Genomic DNA, 21127 nt, shown 5'->3' with positions numbered 1-21127 from the left:
ATGTTCCCACTGACAGAAATAGCACTCAGGCTCATTAGCCAGAAAGGTTTGAGAGAATCACAAAACCTGGCCTGCCTGCTAGCATTTCCTACACTCTGTATGCTTTCTTGGACAAGATTTTAGGTCCAATTCAACAACAAATGGGCTAGGAATCCTGTGACTCAGGTATGACTAAAGAATGTCAGTCAAACCTGCCTGGGTTGTAACCAGCGGCCTCAACACTGAGCAAGTTTAAAGAGACAGCCCGTAGTGAGAACCTCCACATAATGTCCTGCAACTACAGAGAAAAGGGAGTCCTTCCAGCTCCTGCTCCCCTAAATGACAAGCGGGGTCTCTCACCACGTGAGAACAAACTTGTTATTCAGAACATGAGAACTTAGGGCCAAAGACTGATACATGAACTAATGAAATGCTCACGTTTTCAAGGCAGTATTTTAAAAAGTGCAAAAATGATGATCAAACTCAACTGAAGGCAAAATCTCCAAGTGCATTATAATAAAAACAAAACTGAAGACAAGGCCTCCCTTTTTAGAATCTCTGTTTCTTAGCAACCACTGAATTGATAGAGGGTTTGCACCATGTGGTAATTTATAGTATTGCTATTCTTATGTTCTCCTCACATGGCACAGGGTAAGCAGCACACCTTTTTAAGGAATTCTCTTATCTTCTCTGTGTCTTTAGCAGCATATATATGCCAGAGGGCTCCTGGTTTCTCTTTTCCTTCAATAAATCGCTTGATTGTAAGTTCATCAGAATCTCCATCTTGGATGGTTCTAAGGACTTCTAGAACAAGAGGAAGTGAGTGTGAAGTGCAGACCCTGGCACAGACAGTGAGCCCAGCTTCCATGTTTCAGGCCCTACCTTCTTCCTGCTCACACTGTCCTTTGGGAATTCCCACATAAACCATGACATTAGCTGCGTCAGATACGTCTAAGTGAAGATTTGTGGTCCCGTATTTCCGATCTTCTGGAGTAATCAATCCTGTAAAAATAAGATGCCTATGTGTACCAAAGGATGTTTTCAGAAGCAGCTATGGTTCAAGCTGTGGCTTCATAACCAATGAAGGCTTAGGGATAAAAGACATCAGCTGAGGTCACTCAAGGAGTCCACTGGTAGTTGCTTCCACACACTATAACCCCAGGCAGCTCCACTCAGCATGAGGGAACACTGTCCAGTGCATGGAGTCCCCTCCAGTGTGCAGTTTATCCACAGGAGAAGGCTCCCCTTGCTCAGTGGCCAACCTGCCACTACTGACACCAGCAGTCTCCCTCTTGTACTAGGCAGGAGACTAAGCATAGCAGGCACAGGCCTGGCAGCCTCTGAAAAAGGGCAGTACTGTCTGGAGACAGATTCATCTCTGGCTTGCTGGTGGCTGCTATCTGAGGGAGGCTAAACCTAAGGGATGGTAGTTTTATGTGCCAACCTAGGACCCTAGAACTCAGCTACACTTTACTTTGTTCCCACCTTGCTGAAATACCAGCCCAAGGAAAAGCCCTGGATATTTGGTTCAAATCATGGAATTAAGATGTGCTTTAAAAAGAGAAGATACAATGAAGCAATCATAATAAACAGCTAACAAGTTTACACTGGATGGTGAGCATATGAGCCTCTGCACTTAAGTTTTCAATGAGTTTAACAGGTATTTCTCCAGTAGAAAGTATAAAACATGGGTTTAAAATGCAATTAACATGCCAAAAAAAGATGAATGAAAGAGTTAAGTATGAACACATGAAAGGATATTTTAAAAGTCAGATTCTGATTAGCATGAAGTTTAAGAGAAGGCTATAAACAGAAAATTAATATATAAGAAATATTTTATGTTTTGGGTTTGTGTGCATGTGCCCAAAGAGGTCAGGGGTTATGAGATCCTCTAGAGCTGCTGACAGAGTTGCTGGGAACTGGTCCATGTCCTCTGGAAGAGCAACACCACTCCTAACCACTGAGCCATCTCTCTAGCCCTCCAAAAATGTATTAATAAAATTTTAAAATGATGACAAGCATAGACCCCCAAAAATTATGATTAAGGACAAGAGACTGGGGTGGGGGTAAAGCTGGGAAGAAGAGCACCCAAAGAGAACAGTAGCTGGGACTGTGGGCTATTGTAACCAGCACACTGCAACAAAACAAGGCAAACTGATCCCTACTCCAACCACCCAATTCCAGCCATACGTTACTATGCTGAAACAACAGACTCTAAATTGAGGAAACCTCAATTCAGATGGAAGCAGGGTCACACAACAACCCCTACAACAAAATCATCAACTCATCAGGATTCCCAAAGTTTTTTCTGTGTTTTTCGAGGAGGCATTTCTCTGTGTGGCCCTGGCTATCCTGAAACTCACTCTGTGGACCAGGCTGGCCTGATCTGCCTGCCACTGCCTCCCAAATGCTGGGATTAAGGACAACTTTTTTCCCCCAAGAAAAGCATTTGCAGACGCTGCCACCTCTTGGTATCTAGAAAGAACAGCCCTATCTGCTGCTAACAAGCCAGAAACTGATACTGAACCTCAGATACTCATTTCTTTTTTTCTATAGTGTCACAGCTTCTGCAGAGCATACACATACTGTGTAATGTCAGTGGGAAACATTGCATTTATGCTTTTTTTTTTCCTGAGAGAGGGTTTCTCTGTATAATAGCCCTGCCTGTTCTGGCACTCTCTTTATAGATCAGGCTGGCCTCAAACTCAAAAAGGTTCGCCTGCTTCTACCTCCCGAGTGCTAGGATTAAAGGTGTGAGCCACCATGCGTGGCAAGTAGTAAATCTTAAATACAAATATTGAAAATGCTAAAAAAAAAAAAAAAAAAAAAAAAAAAAACAACCTGACCTAGATATCCACCAAAATTGAAATGACCACACATTGTAAAGCTTCTGCAATTATAGTTAGGTTTATAAGACAAAACATAAAACTGCAATCTGCCTTAAAACTGCTATGGAAAGAAAATACCTATACACGTCAACAAGAAATAGAGACCTGTGCAAGAACAAAGGCAGGCCCAGCATTTTTCTATCTCTATCATTCTTTCACACACTTTGTTTTATCCATCAGACATTTCCTTACCATAAGCATTGTACATCTTGGGGCCCAGGTCTGGCCGGACAAAGTAGTTTGGCAGTCTAGAGGCCAGGTTCAGTTTGCCGTCTCGCCTGGTGTACTCTGGCAGTGGAATGTTGGCCATCAGATCATCAAATCTACAACAAGAAAACAATTTTTGCAAAGCAAGCTTGCTTTTCTACTCTAGTACTCTAGGATTTCTTTTGTTCCTTCTATGCAAAAAAGAGCAAGTCTGAGACTCCAAGACACAGATGGCTAGCCTTCGTATCTCAAGCTGCGCCCTGTGCCACACAGCTGTGTCCAAATGATCTGGAATGTGTCAGGCGACAATGCTGAGACGTGCTTGCTGAGGGCAACTAGACTCAGGGATGACACTTCACTCTGGTGTGTCTGATCCCAGAACTGCTTGAAAACCAGTCTGCACGTCTCCGGGGCAGGGCACTTCCACATTCAATGTGCAGACCATTCATTAGCCAGACCTTAAGAAATATACACATCTCCTAAGGGTACAGACATAATGTAAAAACGTCAGAACCAATAAAACCATGAAGCTGTCTTTTCCTTCCTTAAAAAATTTCTAGTTACCTGAGAGACTTTATACTGGCCAAGTGAAGGGCAGATTTAGCTCAACCTCATCTGAAAGCATACCTTGAAGGCATCATATCTCTAAAGTCCTCTCCTGGTGGCCAGTCCTTAAGTTTCAACACCATTGGTTCTTTCTCTTTTTCGTTTTTCAAACGGTCTGGAGATTAACCAGAATGAAAGAATTGTTATTCATAATTCACACACATACAAAAGTTAGCTAATACCATAATACAAATGAAGTATTTTTTATAAAAGTTTTCATAATTAAATAAATCCACTTGGCATAGAAACACAACTTTGCAATCTCTTTGCTTCCAGTTGCCAGCTCCACCCCCTATCCCCAAGACAGGGTTTCTCTGTGTAACTTGGCTGTCCTGGGCTCACTCTGCAGACCAGGCTGGCCTCAAACTGACAGAGATCTACCTGCCTCTGCCTCCCCAAGTACTGGGGTTACAGGCATATGCCACTCTGCTTGGCTTGCCAGCTCTTATTTTTATGGCATCAAGAAATAAAGCTGTACCTTGGAGACAAAAGATAAAGACTGTTAGTTATGATCTATTGGGTTCCTGTCTTTAAACATACAAAACTTGTCCCCAAGACTTTGCCTTTTTCACAGTGTTGTTAAAGTCCGGCGCCATCCCAACTACACCCTTTCCCTCAGCATCAATCGTTCAGGGGCTCAAACCCAATCTTCTAAGGTTTGTATGAAACAGAAACCGACTTGCTTTGTTTGGAAAGAGGCTGAGACCACCTCCAGCTCTGCCCAGGTTCTTCCTCAAAAGAAGAAGAGTCAGTGGCCCCTTCTCTATGCCCTGTCCTCTGGACTACACATGTCAAGGGTAGTCACAACTACCCTCTCATAATAGCAGCAATAGCAGCAGCAGCCTGGTATGTTAGCTCAAAATCATAAACTTGCTTAAGAAAGAAAGAGAGAGGGGGGGCACAGCTAATTTTGAAGTCTTAAATTGTTAGGCTCCTGCTCCCCTCTTTACACAGCCTCAAACCCTTGAGTAATCTGTAATACATACTTGGAACATCTTCAAATCCGTCCCAGAAGTCTCCTACTGTGGCTCCTGTGATGATTTCATTGGTCCTACAATTGACTAAATCCACTTCCTGCTCACCAAACTCTTTCCTGAAGGATTCGGGTTTCCAGAGTTCAGCGTTTAATTTATGATGTACTCCCGACACCATCACTGGCTAAAGGAAGGAGGAGGAGATATAAGACTGACCACTACCAGACTGGTCCTTCTTCAAGCAGCTGGTCCTCATTCCAGTTTCTCTGAGCCTCCACATGACAGTTTCCCTGAGCCTCCACAGTGGCTATACCCTCCCCTTACTCATCTGCTACTTCTGATGCCCTCCAAGGCACAGCACCAGGCTAGTGATTTATAAAAATGACACAGACGCCAACAAGTGTTACTCGTAAGGCCATGAACACTGTGAATGACCAAGCACAACTGAGGAGCCAACAGTGCTGCCCCCGATAGCAGGTACCATAGAAGATGACACAGATTTCAAGATGACACCATATGGCTGTGACCCATGCAGAACTGCCTTCAGAGCACAGGGGTTTTTCTGTCTTTTTAAAAATAAGATTTGTTTTTATTTATACCTGTGTGCCTGTGTTCATGTCTTGCCATTTGTGTTCAGGTGCACTTGGAGGCTAGAAGATGGTGTCAGATATACTAGAAATGGAGATACAGACGGTTGCAAGCCAAACATGGGGACCAACGCAGGCCCTCTGCCAAGAGCAGCAAGTGTTCTTAGCCCCCAGCACAGGTTTTAATCCATGAAAGTGGGATGTGATTTTTTTTTAAAACTGCATTTTGTCAAATCCCTCAAATCCCAGTGTCTTAGTCACATTCACTTGCTCTGTTGAGGGTGATCACACAGGATAACTCAGGCCTATCTCTCTCATCAAACCCCAAGAAATAGCTGCCTCAAAGCACTCAAATTCTGTATGGGCAAGAAAGCAGTTGAGTCAGTTTATACCAATTAAGACACAGCCACACCCAGTTCTAATTACATCCACCCCGAACAAATACAAAAACAGGGAGGAAGATAGAAAACAGCCACCAGCAGGGAGGGAAAGTGAAAAAAAAAAAGGGATGGGACTGCCAGAAGTCTGCCAAAGAGCAGAGAGGAGTAGAGCCTGTATTACCTGCCCTTGTTTCCAACACTCCCGAAACACATTCCAATTGCTCTTATTGTTGGGATCTTGCAAACACAGTAGGCGGTTATCACACAGCCAGTAATGAGGAGTGTCAAAGCCAAGGATACTAGGCTTGATTGTCAGTCCTTGAGGCCTCTTGGATAAATCAGAAGAAGTCTTGCTTTGCACCAAAGAGGCAAAGATGTCATCAAGGATTTTGGGTGTGTTTTTCAGTCCACTTTCTGTCTGAATTTGATAAAGAACACAAATCTTAGATATGTCATTCTCTACTGTTTAAAAAAACTCTCTATTGTGGTACGATGAGCACACATCACCTGTCTACAAGAGACCAAACCAGAGAACCAAAGCAAAGGCCTCAAGTCACCCACCTGGGTTTCAGAAAGTGGAAACCAGAAAAACAAAGTAAAGCGCCCATCCCTATGAACACACATGAGCACACATGGCTCATGTCATCCTCTCTACTTCATAAGGGACAAACAATAAAACAAGCACATACCTTTCCTGTGGAGGAATTCAAGAGATTTCGAAGGAAACCAGAATTATTGTTGCTTACAGGTGTCAAAATTGTGCTATTAAAAGTGTGGAGGGCCGTGCTGGACTTGCTCAGAGGGGGCAGTGGTGGAAGGCATTTGATTTCATTCTTTAAAGTTGGCATAGCCGGCTGTTTCTCTAAATCAAAATCAAAACATTCAGATGTACATTCAAGGCAAATTCCTTGTTAGTTTCTATGAGCAGATTGACTTCATGGTATAGCTTTCCTCTCCTAAAATCAAAAAAATCTACAAGGAAAACCACTAATGGTGTGTTAGGTTAAGAATTCTCAGTATCCTGGTTTACAGAGAAAGTCCAGGGCAGCCAAGGCTACACAAAGAAACCCTGTCTCAAAAGAAAAAAAAAAAAAATCTCAGCATCAAATACTCAGGTGAAACCAGAAAATGGTATGGTGGTTCTTTTATTTTACATTTTATAGATATAGCTGTTCTGCCTGTCCATGGAGGGCCAAAGAGGGTGTAAGAGCCACTAAAACTAAAATTACAAGAGTTGTGAATTGCCACATGAATGGGAGGAATCGAACCCAGGTCCTCTGGAAAAGCAGCAATCACTCTGAACCCGTGACATCTCTCTAACACCAAAATGGTTTGTTTTGTTTTGTTTTACTTTTTATTGTGTATGGCCTTTCACACTGGTCAGGACTCTTCTAGAATGCTTAAAACAAATAAGAACCATCATCTTACTCCCAAGTACAGAAGGATGTTGGGGACAAAAGGCCATATGGCCAATGTTCAGCCATCTTGTCCAAGTCTGCACCTTTAAGTCTCTGTTTTTCCCAGAACTTGCTTTTCACCAGAAACTAGCTGACCCTGTTGTGGGTCAGCAGTTAGACTAAAGACAGATAGAGATGGACCCTGTTATGGTTTAGCAGTTAGACTAGACAAAGAGGGAGCCAGATACCCTGTGTGGCAGGACATTATGACCCTGCCTGGAATTCCCTATGTTTTGAGAAAAGCCTGCAGCTGGGTTGCTATAGCAATATGCTTCCCTGCCTTCTGAATTATAAAAGCTGCTGCCTGACTAATAAAGTTTGAGAGTTTGATCAATCAGACTTGCTCTCCTTCCTTGTGTCTTGCATTCTCAACAGGTGAACTTCCTCCCGAGTTTTAGTCGAACCCTGCAGGTTGGGTCAGAAGGAATCTCTTAAAACAATTTCACCTTGGTCGGGCATGGTGGCACATACCTTTAATCCCAGCACTGGGGTGGGGGGTGGGGGGGGGCAGGGATAGAGGCAGGGGGATCAGATCACTATCAGTTCCAGGCCAGCCTGGTCTACAAAGCGAGTCCAGGTCAGGCAAGGCTACACAGAGAAACCCTGTCTCGAAAAAAAAAAAAAAAAAATCACAATGAGTCAAGCCAAACCAAGTGTAGTAGTTAGTGATGTCCACCTGTGTCCTTGCTACTTAGGAGGCTGATAAAGGATCAACTAAGCCTAAGAATGAAGACTAGACTGGATAACCCTGTCCCCACCCTTAATACCATCTCCTACTCTTAATTTCAAGATTTTATAAAAATTATAGATGATAACCAACACAGTTTTCTACATCTCATTACATGACTTTCATCTTCAAATTTTAGATGCTCAATTTCATTTAATTATTTGCGTATGGTCATTCATACAAATCCTTTATGGTTTCAAATCTGATTCAGATTTTAGTTTTGTTTCAATTTTTTGTTTGCTTTTTCTTTTCTTCTCTTTTTTTCTTTTTTGGATTTTCAAGTCAGGATTTCTGTAGCCTTAGCTGTCCTGGACTTACTTTGTAGACCCGGCTAACCTCACACTCACAGAGATCCACCTGCCTCTGCCTCCCGAGTGCTGGGTCTACAGGCATGCACTACACGCCTGGCTTAGTTTGTTTTTTCCAGACAAGGTTTCTCCATGTAGCCCTGACTATCCTAGAACTCAACTCTGCAGACCAGGCTGGCTTCAAACTCACAGAGATCCACCGAAGACTGCCTCCCACGCAGATTAAATGATTCAAAACAAAACCTAAGATGTCTGCATGAAAGAACTAAGTTGCAATTTTTCTCTTTGAAGAAAGCAAAATGACCTAAATTCTTGTCTAACTTTATCCGATCCCAAAGTCCAGCTGTTCTAAGACAGGACGCAAGAAAAGAGAGCACACTGAGGACAGGCAGGACAGCAGGAAGTGGACGACACTGCAGTAAGCCTGACTCCAGGCTCAGGAACACAGAAGGAAGAGGGAGCACAAGGAATATAGAACCAGAAAATACCAAGGAGGCCTACGAAATGCAGTCTAAGCCCCACACAGCCTATGCCTGCTACTGGTACTGGTACGGCCCACGCAACAATTAGCTATGGGTTCAGAGGGCACTGGCAGTCACTGGTGAACTAAAAGATTCTGCGAGAAAGTGAGGCACAGTACTCAGTGGAGCACCCACTGGAGAGCCCGCAGGTTTCTAACAGCTAGTTCCAAACCAACGATTATATAGATGATCCTAGTTAAACTCTGTAGGACACAGAACAAAAAGTCATTTAAAGAAAGTAGAAACAGGACTGGTAGGGCAGGAAGGGATCTACTATACATGTGCACTGTAAACAGTACTAATGAAGTCTCAGCACCACGCCATTCGTGCTAAACATGGTTTCAGCTCCGCCTAAGCTCTATGAGGAGGCCAAGCTCCTGTCTGGGGAGCCATACTTCAGCAGGCTTACTGGTGCTGTGTACTTGGATGGCCGCAGGGGACACTTCCCATCTTGCCGCATTCCTAGTCCTGCTCACACAGCCATTTCAGATGCTAAGCCTTTCTGGAAATGGCTCAAGTACTCAGGAAGGTGGGAACACTTACCCTTATTTTCCTTGTTGACATTCCCACTGGTAAGGTCGGCCAGCCAGTTTAATGGTGACGTGTTAGCTGGACAGGCAGGCCTCACACTGCTGGCCGGCTTGCAGGCTACCTCCCCACCCATAGCTGCTGGCTCCAACCCAGGGGAACTCTGCTGCAGCATGGTCCCGAGAGTTGTTTTTTCTCCAGGTAAGGATGTCTACAAGTGTAAAAGGAGAATTAGGTGTAAGCTGAAGACTGACATTTTCCTTTTCTTAAAGGTTCTTCCCTCACAGCCTGCCAGTAAGAAATACCTAGCTGACACAAAGTCACGTAATAGCCCCAGCTACCATAACTGTAATAGTCCTCTGGTAATAACACACAACAACAAGAACAAGACAGAGATTTTCATTTTTAGCTTTCAAGTATTTACTAGTGAAAACACAAGATACGGTAACAAATATTTTGGTATTGTCCTCACTCACCAGCCAGGCTTGCATATATCCCTATGGCCCCATCTACCAAGTGGCTTTAAAATGACTGATTCAAGTTCACCAGGCCTTTCATCCTGGCACGAGAGAGGCCAGGTTAAGTGATCTCTGTCTGAGTTTGAAGCCAGCCCAGTTTACCACAACTTGCCTAAGCCCATGCTACAGCTTTAGAAAATTCATAAGAGGTCGGGTTCGGGGCTCACGCCTGTAATCCCAGCACTTGGGGAGACAGAAGCAGAAGTATCTCCTGTGGGCTTGGGGCCAGCCTGGTTTACAAAGGCAGTCCAAGACAGCCAAAGCTATACAGAGAAACCCTGTCTTGAAAAACTAAAAAACAAAACCCCCAAGAGTTGGATTCCTGCACACAATGTAGGCTAATGGCTACTGGATGAGGCGGACAGGAGGCTTAGGAATGGGTGTGATGGGAAGGAGCCCACCAGGAAGAGGTGTGTGGGAACCAAGTATTGGGCAGAGAAGGGCTCATTTATTCTCATGTTTCTCTCTCCCTCCCTCCCCCGCCTCCCCCTCTCTTGTTTTGTTTTTCGAGACAGGGTTTCTCTGTGAAGCCCTGGCTGTCCTGAACTAGCTTTGTGGACCACGACGATCAGCCTGCCTCTGCTGGGATTAAAGGCGTGCGCCACCACACCCAGCTCAGAAGGGCTCATTTTCAAGAATTCCTTGAACTCCTCTGATATTTTATAGGTAAAATACAGAAATTTAAGAATTTAAGCTTTCTGTTTTTGCTTTTAAGAAACAAAACTGTAAAACGTAAGAAGTCACAGATAAAGTACGCAAAGTAACATGAAGAGTGAAAGGGGGTTGCTGAAGTGAGCCTTGGCAGCAATACCTGTTTCAGGTCTTCCTTTAAGGCTGGCTTTGAGAAGAGCTTGAACTGCCTGTTGGAGCAGGGACAATTGGCCTTTATACCCCATTTTGCTCTAACAGAATGCACAATGTCTCCAACATCGTAGAGGGCTGAAACAGAGGACAGAGAAGTGCTGCAGACAGGCACCGTTCATGCTCTCAACGGAGCAGACGACGACTTTCCCACAGCAACGCCTTTCTCAGCGTCATGTTTCTTCTCATCCCTTTTTGTCCCACCTTCCAAATACACACTTTATTTCCTTCTACAAAGCTGTCCCAGGGAGCTTAAAAAGCACAGGGACATTATTTAACACGTCTCTTGAGTGTTTTTAGGACAATACTAAGAGTCACCAGGTAATCAGAATACATAAAGTAAAACCAAACTAGAGCCCTTGTGAGATACCCAAGACATGTTGCGGGAGGGGGAGGTCCCGGCCCCACAGGCGATACCTTTGCCAGGGATAATCTGTGTGGGCATCAGGTTCTCAGGCTCATGTATCTGACTCTTCACACACCTTATCCAAGAGAAAGTCTTGTAGGCAGCACCTGCAAACAATGGACTTGTGGTGACTGCTTTCCATGAACGTCAGAGCCCCAGTGCTCTAGAAACCATCAACCACAAACCAACCAAACACTTAAATCCAGTGTTTCAGGGGCTGGAGGAGACTCAAATCAGTTCTCACTCACCCTGTTGGCAATTCTTCCTCTTCATCCGGTAGCAATCCACACACACTCCAAACCCACACCGAGGGCACACCCAGTGAAGGTTGAAAATGGTTGTGTCACACACATCACACATTTCTCTAACTCCCTTGACAGCTCGCTTCCAAGCAACCTGCCCTGCAAAAATCAATACGCCATTTAGTCCTGAGGTAGAAGGTTTCTGAAGCCAAACATAGGTGGGGGTATAAAACCTCCCTGTGCCTAGAGTTCCCAGCTGGTCTGTTCAACTTCACCACAGATGCTGCTGCCCCATAAAGCTCTCCTGTAGCCTGTCCAAGTATGCTGGCGTCACCCACTCAGGCCTATTTGCACCTGGACATATTCAGACATTGCTCTTCCTGCTGGAAGAAGCTACGTTGTGCTTAAGCAGCCACAGGTATCCCACAGTTCCAACCTCACAAATTCTTTTAGAATCTCATGGCTGTATGGCTATGCTTTCTCCAAGAGGAGAAAATGTATCAAATTACAAACCAATAATCAGCATTATTCACAGACGCCCTCAATTCACAAAGACTGAAAACCCATTGAAAAATCCTGAAGGGAGCAGCATATGAAGTTACTGTGAGACACAGTATACCAAGGCCATTTCCTTCACTTGTCAGTTAGAAACTTGATGGTGCCAGGGCCAAAAATGGTACACAGGACTGACCCACACTACCCAAATACCCAGCAGATAAGAAACAACCCAGGACTCTACAAAGCCACATTTTCCATTCCAGGAGCCAAGACCAGATTGACTGAAGGAAGGGGTTTCAGGGCCACACACCAACTGGAACAACTCCCACCCCCACCACCAAAGAGCGAGTATCTAATAAGGTGGCCACGTCAAGTACCAGAAAGCTTCCAGGGGTAGGAACAAGGGGGAACATTGGTCTGAATGGCAGGGGGCCCAATGTTGCTGAACCAAATTCAGCTGCATTCTTGACTTTTCTACAGAGACATGTATTTTTTCATAACTCAGTCTGTGGTGAATTAACTCTTTAACCTGAACACATCCGAAATGACATTTCAGTTTACATTGACCCATTCCAACTACTGAGAAAGAAGCAGGCCAGGCACAGTATCAAGAGCTTGAGACATTTTATAAGGTCTTATGAGCTTTGTCCTGGTTTGTTTGGATTGACTATTTTGTTAGAAAATATTTAGACCTCCTAGCCGCTATTTACTAGAGAAGGACAGCTATGAGAACTGGGGTTAAGGGCTGGCTAAGCCTTCCTGTAGGGTGGGGGCTTTCATTATCACTCATGGTATTTCATTTCCTTCTCTAATGCAGCCAGGTTGTTACATAAAAAACAGGAGTAAAGAGAATCACAAAACCAAGAAAGGTCTACTATATGTAAGTGTTCACAAGAGAATTCCTTCATTATACTCTTGAAAAAGACAACTCCCTATATATTTTATTCTTTCCAGGAAAACAAAACACAAGAAGCAACAAGCAAAAACAAACAAACAAAAAAAATCAAACAAAACATTATCACTTGCTCAGAATCTAAAGCGGGTTGGATAAATCAGGAGGGAAGCAAGTAATACATTTCAGACAGGAGTCTATCTAGGCATTGCAGTCAGATGTAGACTGCAGTAACAGCAATGTAAGAATGTTAAGAGAAACCCATCAGTATACATGGGAAATCTGCATCACTTATCCTACACAGAGCACGGAGGAAAAGTTTAATAGACCTCCGACCTTTGAGCATGCAGATAAAAAGCATAATTCTAAAGTTGTTCCTCCCTTCCAAGTAACTCCAGCAGCCCCAGGCACACATCTGGACTCTACTGCTTACATCTAAGACGGAGGTCTGGAGAATGGCTTAGCCTCTTCGGTTAAGAGCACTTTCTGTAGGCTAGGGCGATGGTTCGGCCATTATCGGCTAGGTCACATTCAAAAATATAAGAGTTCAGTTCCCAGCATGCACGGCCGTCTCTCCAGCCAAACAAACAAACAAACAAACAAAAGAGTACGTTCTGCTTTTGTGGAGAACCTTGTTCCCAGCACCACACAGAGGCAAGGCCTGCACCATCTGTAATAGAGTCCCAGGGCTGATGTGTTCTGGCCTCCATGAGCACCAGGCATGTATGTAGTACACTTGCATGTATGTAGGCAAAACCATTCATAGACATACAATAACACTTTTCAAGTCCCATGGAAAAAATAACAGGATCCACAATTATCAACAGTGTTTGGCAAGTACAATCAAAATTCTTAAGACTGGTACAGACGCTGCCATCCCAACATATTTGGTTATTCAAAATCCAAAATGATAAAGACACTAAAAGAATGGAAAGACATCAATGCTGTCTTTTAGTCACTTGGGGAAGATAAAATGACTGAAGGAAATATGACAGGAGTCCCATGGTGCTTCTGGCTTGATCATCTCATTTCTCCAGAGCATGTAGACAGGGAGAAAACTGTATTCTTATAGACACCCTACCTTGAGACAAGACAAAGTTATGGTCCAGTTCTTATATGTCACCAAGCTTACCAGGCTTCCTGTTAGTGACAACAGTGCTCCTCTAGAGTGGAGCACAGCCTTACACAGCTGCAGCTGTCCCTCCAAACCAGCATGTGGAAGAACTGACTCCATCTGAGCTGGCTCTACTCTCCGGCCTAGGACCTAGCCCTGCAGAGTGAGACTCCGGAGACTTAGAGTATACTTATCCACTCTTCCTGTCTTTAAAATGTACTGGGAATTAAGAATCTTCTGTTGTAACCAACCTGAGGTCTCATCCCCTTCTGGTGAGCCAATACATCCGGTGAAGCTGTGCAGATGCCACTAACACCTCACATTGACCTTTCAGAACAAAACGGAATGCTACTACTGCTTTGAACTGTGCCACAACAAACTCCACAGTGAGAACAGCTCAGAAGACTCCCGCCATAAAAGGAGGATGGCAAATTCATTATACCATCCACCTAGGCTTCTGATGAAAATAAAATCCGTTCAACTGGGACTTAGGTATCACAGAGTAACAAAAATCAAGTTGGACTCAAACATCCTACCCCCTAAGAGATGCTCTTACTGTGTGGCTCAATAGTTGACATAGCTTCCTTCTCAGAAATCACCATTTGACAGAAGTGGTCTCCAATGTTGGCCAGGATATACTTTGCTGTGTCCAAATCAGTCCCCACAACATTTTTGGTCAAAGGCAGCCACAAGCCAATCGCTTCACTGTCGTACTTGTTTGGTGTTAAGAAGCCTTCTACCCGCAACACACCATGTTTGTTGAACTGTAACCTAAAAGTGGGAAAACAAACAAAATTGATTTTTGTTTTGTTTTTGTTTCTTGAGACAGGGTTTCGCCGTGTAGCCTTGGCTGTCCTCAAACTCACAGCGATCTACCTGCCTCTGCCTCCCGAGTTCTGGGATTAAAGGCATGGGCCACCACCTCCACGCTCACAAAACTGATGTGTAACTTCTAATTACCACTTAAATACTATTTCAACTAACAAAGTCCCTCCTGGTTTTCTGTTCTCCCCCATGGCTAATGGCACCAATTACTTGTTAGTGACTTGGGAAAGATTTAAAAAATTAAGTAAAACAAACCAAAACAATAATCACTGTTTCCCTCTTAAAAAGGCAAGCTAGCTATTAGAGCATATGAGAGAGATGTCTATTCTGTACTTAAACAAAGTTATCATGTAGTCTCCAGAGATAATCTCCACCTACTAAAATTGGATCTTAATAGCAAAGACATTAACAAATAAAAAGTTAACCAACAACCACTGAAAGGTGAAAGGTATCTGATTAGATCTGAGGACCTTGCAGATTTGAAGGTGTCTGCTGTCCATAGGTACTCTGGAGATACATTACAGTGTGAACTCCTAAGACTTTCAAAAGGAAATGTTAAGATAGAGTTCAGAACCTAAGAAACAGACTTGCAGGCTGAACACACTCTCAGAATGCACTCCTAATATTTTAGTATCTAAAAGACCTGTATCCAGCTCAGCAATAATTGTCAACTTACATTTAAAATTGTATTTTAAACTGCATTAAAAGACAAAGACACAGGCCGGGCATGGTGGTGCACCCCTTTAATCCCAGCACTCGGGAGATAGAGGCTAGTGGATCACTGCGAGTTCGAGGCCAGCCTGGTCTACAAAGCAAGTCCAGTACAGCCAAGGCTACACAGAGAAACCCTGTCTCAAAAAACAACCAAAACAAAACAAAAGACAAAGACAACAAGAAGAGACTAAAGCACCGCTTGCTTATAATGAAAACTAGCTAACCACACAGTGCCTGAGAGGCTATGCTATCTAACCTTCATTTACACCCACAACACCGTTCATTCCTGTCTCAACAAAACAGAAAACAAAGCTGCTTCATTATGGACAAAAGGATTTGAATAAAGTGGAGAGAGCACAATGAACTGTATCACCAAGTTTTCTCGCCCTAAATTTGAAAAAGACATCAAAGAAGAGGGGCTCTTTGTGAAGTAGGAGGGACTAAAGAAGGGGGGACTCGAGGGACTAATCAGGAGATAAACAGAGTATATTTCCCATGTATGAAAAGGTCACCGTGAATTCATATGCTTGTACAGTGACTAAATGATAATGGAAAAGGCAAGATAATACTGGTAGAGTAGGAGTGAAGGTTAAGAAGACATTTAAGACTTAAAGCATAAACAGATACTGATCTATACTCCTAGGGCAATTGATTTTTGGACATTTCTGTAATAAAGCTTGTGTCATTCTAGTGAAATACTGTAAACTATTTTTAATCATTAACATACTGGCTTAGGAAAAGCAACAGCAATTTTATTTCTTTTTGTTTACTTTTTCTATCAGTTTATTAATGACTCATTTCTTCTGGTCACTCTAGGGTTCATCAAAGTAAACAGTGAACGTGTCTACTTTATCTCCCTGGAGCACTACCTAGTAATTAATTAAATTTAAATAGGAGTGGAACAAAACAGAGGTAACATACAAGGAGAAAAGTCAACAAATTACATAATGTGAACACATCTGAATGAACGAAAACAAGAAATTATAGGCATGCCTCTGCACGCCGGCTGAGGAGCACAGAGGCATGCCTGGCCTTGCAGTGGGCACCAGCGCACCTTCCTGCAGGGGGCCCTTTGGCAGAGCAGCTTGAACACACACCTGGCCCGGCAATGGCACTGCTAGACATCCCTTCAGAGTAGTCAGAGGTGTGGCAAACTCAGACAAACTGCCCTTATAGTTCTAATACATACAATACAGGAAGTATTTGGAGAACATGATGGACATGACCAGGACACTCCTTATGCTCTGCTGACTACTCCAAACAGTCTATGCAACACACCAACTTGCTGTGCCCAGTCAGACTTTCTGACCAAACACTTAAAATGCATTATGAAGAGAAGTTACCTGTGATTTTCCAGAAACTTCAACATTTTTCTATAATTATCTGAAAAGTTTGTTGCATTTTTCTTTTTTTGAGACAGGGTTTTTCTGTGTAGCCTTGGGTGTCCTGGACTCCCTCTGTAGACCAGGCTGGCCTCCAACTCAAGAGATCCACCTGCCTCTGCTTCCCAGTCCTGGAGTTATAGGCATGTGTCACCATACCCGGCTAAGTTTGTACTTTTAACAGGTTTTGAGGTTTTTTTCTCTTTTTGGGGGGTGGGGGGAGATAACTGGGGCTGGGGATTTAGCTCAGTTCGTAGCGTGCTTATTTAGTTTGTCCTGGATTCTATTCCCAGCACCACATAAGCCAGCTTGGTCTACGAAGCGACTCCAGGACAGTCAAGACTATACAGAGAAACCCTGTCTCGAAAACACACATACACACACAAAAGAATAAAATACAGAAAGGTCTAGATTGCCAAACACATAGTAAAAATACAGTTTGTATATTCTAGATGGCCTGTCCATAGGAGAAGAAGTATGCAAACAGAGCCCAGATTTCCTCAGTCTTTCCTCACAAATACCTCACCTCCTGAAGTGAAAGAAGCGGCAGAAGACAGGCGAGTCCTTCTGCGGCTCCTTATCCTTCCGAAGGCTGTCTAAGCGACACTCTCGACACTTGGGCAGCTGCGCCACGATGTTAATGCAGGAGATGTTAATGCAGGAGTCGTCCTGAACAAAGGGCTCTCCGCTCTGCTGAAGCTTCTTGAGCTTATCTGGGTCTGTCAAAACTGACTTCCGGGCTGGGGCTAGGAAAGTAAGAGAAAGGAAATGAAACCTCAAGTTTCTGAATACAACTACAACATTTGACTGAATTCTAATTTAAGAAAAAAAAGAGAAAGAGAGAGAAAGTCAACATTCCCAAAGAAAGGACACTTCTCTCCATTTTCAGAATAGCAGAGTAAAATTTTGCTCCCTTTGGAAAGAAAGAAAGAAAGAAAGAAAGAAAGAAAGAAAGAAAGAAAGAAAGAAAGAAAATAAATCTCCATTTGGATGCAAGTGAGTGTATCTGTGTCCTCCCAGCGCTAGAAAAGCTCTTCCAAGTCACACTCAGCGCAGGCATTGCCTGCCTCTGAAAATGGCAGCCTTGGTGGTTTTCATGCTCAAAAAGAAACTAGCTTAAGGTATTTTTCTTAAAACACCCTTAGCAGAAGCTATTCTAAGTAAAAACGCAATTGTTCTCCTGTTGGGTCTATAAAATAAGAGCTGTTTTTCAAATGCCTTCCAAAGGCACCATTTACCTCTCTCAACACGCCTTACACTTGCCGCACACACAACCTCCTTTTAGAATTAAGAGCACTGGCTAAAATCAAGACGCTAACTCAGGTTCTATGTCTTAAGTGGTAATTGGTAAGAGATTTATAAAGGAAATAGTAATGTAGATTCTAGAGGGAGAGAGAGAAGGTAGAGATGTCACAGCGAAGAGATTCAATTCCTGTGTCCACCCGAACAGTGCAGGAGGGAGTTATCCATAACCAAGAGCCCAAGGGAGCATCTCACAGTACAGATTTTGCCTAGGTGTCCAAATGGAATTGGAGTGGGTGGGTTCTTAGACAAAAATAGACCCAAAACAAAAGCACACTATAAAATGCTGAACAAGGCTTTCAGCCCTCCACCCAGTGAACATTTTTATTAAGAGTGATGGAAACATAGTAGCACAGTGATATAATTTTAATTACTCAAGATATTGAAAGGCACCATTGTTTGACATCTGGACCAGGCTTCCACATATTACAGGTAGGTGAAGTCCAAAGTGATTTTATATAAGCTGGCTTAAAAGAGGAAGTAGCTACAGATTAGCAAATTAATCTGTCCAAATGAAGCTCAGTAAGGAGAGTAATCTCTCAGGCCACAGCCTAGAGAAAAGTGCCAAAGTCCATTTCTGAGGTGTCAAATAGAACAGAAAGCCAGGTACTTGATTCTAGGTGGCTTTTGCTGTGTTTAGCCCCTAAGTGGAGCAAGGAAACAGAATCCTTTTCCAGCGTCTTTCTGTATCCACCAGCAACTGTAGGGGACACAGCCCAGAGATCCGAGTGGCAGCACGTGCCAGGCCAGACAAGGGGCAGCCGCACCGCAGTGAGGTGACGCTGGGCTCCAGAACTCATTCAGGTACTGTCATGTGTTTACTCAACTAGCATTTTCACTAGCTCTTCACAGAGCTAAACTAAAATGACTTGCTTCAAAAACTGGCTGTGAGGACTGATGACTCAAAAAGAATAAACAGAACATATATATGGTTATGAATATTCACTTTCTCTTTGGAGTTACATAATTCCTAAGAAAAAGTATGAATTTCATGCAATTAATTTTATGTAAACTTTTATTTTATTTATTTATTTTATGCAAAATTTTATTCAGTCTTGTAATCCTGATAACAGCACTTCTGCTTACTGCCCTAATTAGAATGGAGTGACGGCTTAACGTGAGTAATTCATTCCCCAATGTTTGAGAGCAGAAGCGCTGTCTATCGGCTGGTTTGGGACTTGGATTATTGCACATACTTAATTGAAATACCTTGGGGGTGGGACCCAAGAACAAAGACAATTCAAGTGTGTTATGTGTGCCTGCACTGTGACTACAATGCCATCACTTGAGCTCAGGAGTAGGATTTTCTGCTTGTGGTATCTTGTTGGTGGCTCAAAGAGTTTGTAATTTTAAAATAGTTAAGCACTTCTAGATTAGGAATATTCAACTTGTTAGTGTGAACCATGGTATACCATCTTATCTGCACCAAGAACACTTAGTTTGAAAACTAAGCATATTGAGATCTACCCTTAACAACTGTGCTCAGTGTTTCCATCACCGTCTCAGACTCCCCCAACACACATGAACTATGAACTACCCGTGTGAGCACAAAGCCCCGTAGCTACCACCCAACCCGGATTCTACAAAGTCAGCAACAGTCTGAGGACAAAAGTAATCCTTTTTGCTTAAAAAAAAAAAAAAATTTTTTTTTTCTTACAAGCAAAAATTAGGAATCATCTGACCATTTTAAGTCACAAGGTAAATGCATGTACAGAATCCTTACATGCATTAAAATGTTAATAGAAATGTATACTAACCCACAGGGTGAAAAGAATTCATTTGTACAACATGGCTTCTATGAACTTGTTTCTACAGTCATTCTCATATTTTTATCACAAGGGAAGAAAAATATCATTTACCAATTAAGATTTTGAAACACTTACGAGTCTGGGTTTTATTACTGCTTCTTGTACAACAGGTTTCATTATCTACTTTTACTGAAGTTTCCTTTAATTTCTGTGACTGGCAACCTAAATTTGAAGGTTCGACCTTCTTTTCTGCACAACTATTAAGGCTACTGACACCTGCTTTCACTTCTGGCTTATCTGAAAGATCATCAGATGTGGAGGCTGCATGTTCTAGATGCTTCTGCAGTTCAGGAGTAGTGGCAGTGTCCAGCTCTGCCTTAGAAGAATTCTTTGCTGGCAAGCACTCCTTTGGCAGGCCAGCGACCGGCTGTGAAGCAGACTGCAGCCTGCTGTCCTGGTCAGTGTGTGTTTTAGGCTGGACACAGCTGCCTCTGGGCTCCCTCAGGGTTTTCAGGTCTCCAGCTCCAACCTGAGCAGACTGTGAGGAGAGCAATCCTGCTTTGCAGACATCTGATTTTGTTCTCAGGACGTCGGGTTCTGTGTTTAGACAGGAAGAATGTTCTTCTGGTAAACTCTGCTTATGGCATCTGAAAAACACAGTAGGGAAAAGTAGCACCAAGCCTCTCTTATCTCTTATCACACTACAACAATTCAGTTTGCTGCTATGGCAACCAGCATAAAAGAAAAAGGGAAATTGTTAAAATAGAAAATTTTGAAAGGTTTCTGTGAATTGAGACCCATGCATCCATGGCTCTGAAAAAGTACCTTACACACTCAGGAAAAAGCTGATCTACACGCTCCCTGCTTGCTCAAGCCACTTCTTACAGCATAATGAATCTTAGCTTTCCCTCAAAACAAACAGTATCATGTGGAACCAGGAAAGTCATAAAGCAGTTTTTAACGTGTCAAATTAGAAGTCTACACAAGGCCAATTACCTAATCTCTTCTTTTCTATCTCAGAAAATCCTGTGTTAAAGACTCTTATATAACAAAACAAATTTTATTTAAATTTTAAGGAGAAAAAAGAATTCTTGCTTACCAACTTGAAAACTCAATCTCAAGGCAGGCAGATGTACCAAAATAAAAGCTTTAAAGTTTGTATGTATATCAGAAACATTAGACGTCCTTTCAAATATGAAACATAAATTTAATACTGCAAACCACCAGCAGCCTGCCATGAGCAACAAGCCACCATGAATGGCCAGGACACAAAGCAAACAGGACAAGCTAATTCCTTGAATTTCTATTCATTTATTCAATGTTATTGTTTTTGCTAGATTTATTGATTTTATGTGTGTGTTGCCTGAATGTTTGTGTGTGCACCACCTGTGTTCTTGGAGCTTTTGAAGGCTGGAGGGCAATGAATCCCTTGGAATTGGAGTTATGGATGGTTCTGAACCACC

General features: G+C 43.0%; 1 protein-coding gene across 6 annotated transcripts in view; it reads right to left on the bottom strand.

Moving 5' to 3' along the window:
* Positions 1-21127, bottom strand: part of KDM3A (lysine demethylase 3A) — a 45803-nt gene that overhangs the window by 1914 nt on the left and 22762 nt on the right. For 5 of the 6 annotated variants that reach the window (XM_084766867.1, XM_084766866.1, XM_084766868.1 and 2 more), the window contains 14 exons: positions 19800-20311; positions 17141-17360; positions 14250-14464; positions 11196-11348; positions 10959-11054; positions 10492-10619; positions 9178-9373; positions 6311-6483; positions 5803-6039; positions 4667-4838; positions 3702-3795; positions 3060-3190; positions 862-981; positions 644-783 (listed from right to left, as the gene is read on the bottom strand). In XM_084766867.1, the coding sequence (XP_084622993.1) occupies positions 644-783; positions 862-981; positions 3060-3190; positions 3702-3795; positions 4667-4838; positions 5803-6039; positions 6311-6483; positions 9178-9373; positions 10492-10619; positions 10959-11054; positions 11196-11348; positions 14250-14464; positions 17141-17360; positions 19800-20311 (2587 nt within the window). The remainder of the gene's footprint in view (positions 1-643; positions 784-861; positions 982-3059; positions 3191-3701; positions 3796-4666; positions 4839-5802; positions 6040-6310; positions 6484-9177; positions 9374-10491; positions 10620-10958; positions 11055-11195; positions 11349-14249; positions 14465-17140; positions 17361-19799; positions 20312-21127) is intronic. The other variant, XM_084766870.1, reaches the window with a different exon arrangement.

The sequence above is a fragment of the Acomys minous genome, assembly GCF_964271855.1.
Source record: "Acomys minous genome assembly, chromosome: 17".
Taxonomy (NCBI): domain Eukaryota; kingdom Metazoa; phylum Chordata; class Mammalia; order Rodentia; family Muridae; genus Acomys; species Acomys minous.
Note: the sequence above shows the minus strand (reverse complement) of the source record. Positions and strands in the feature narration are given on the sequence as shown.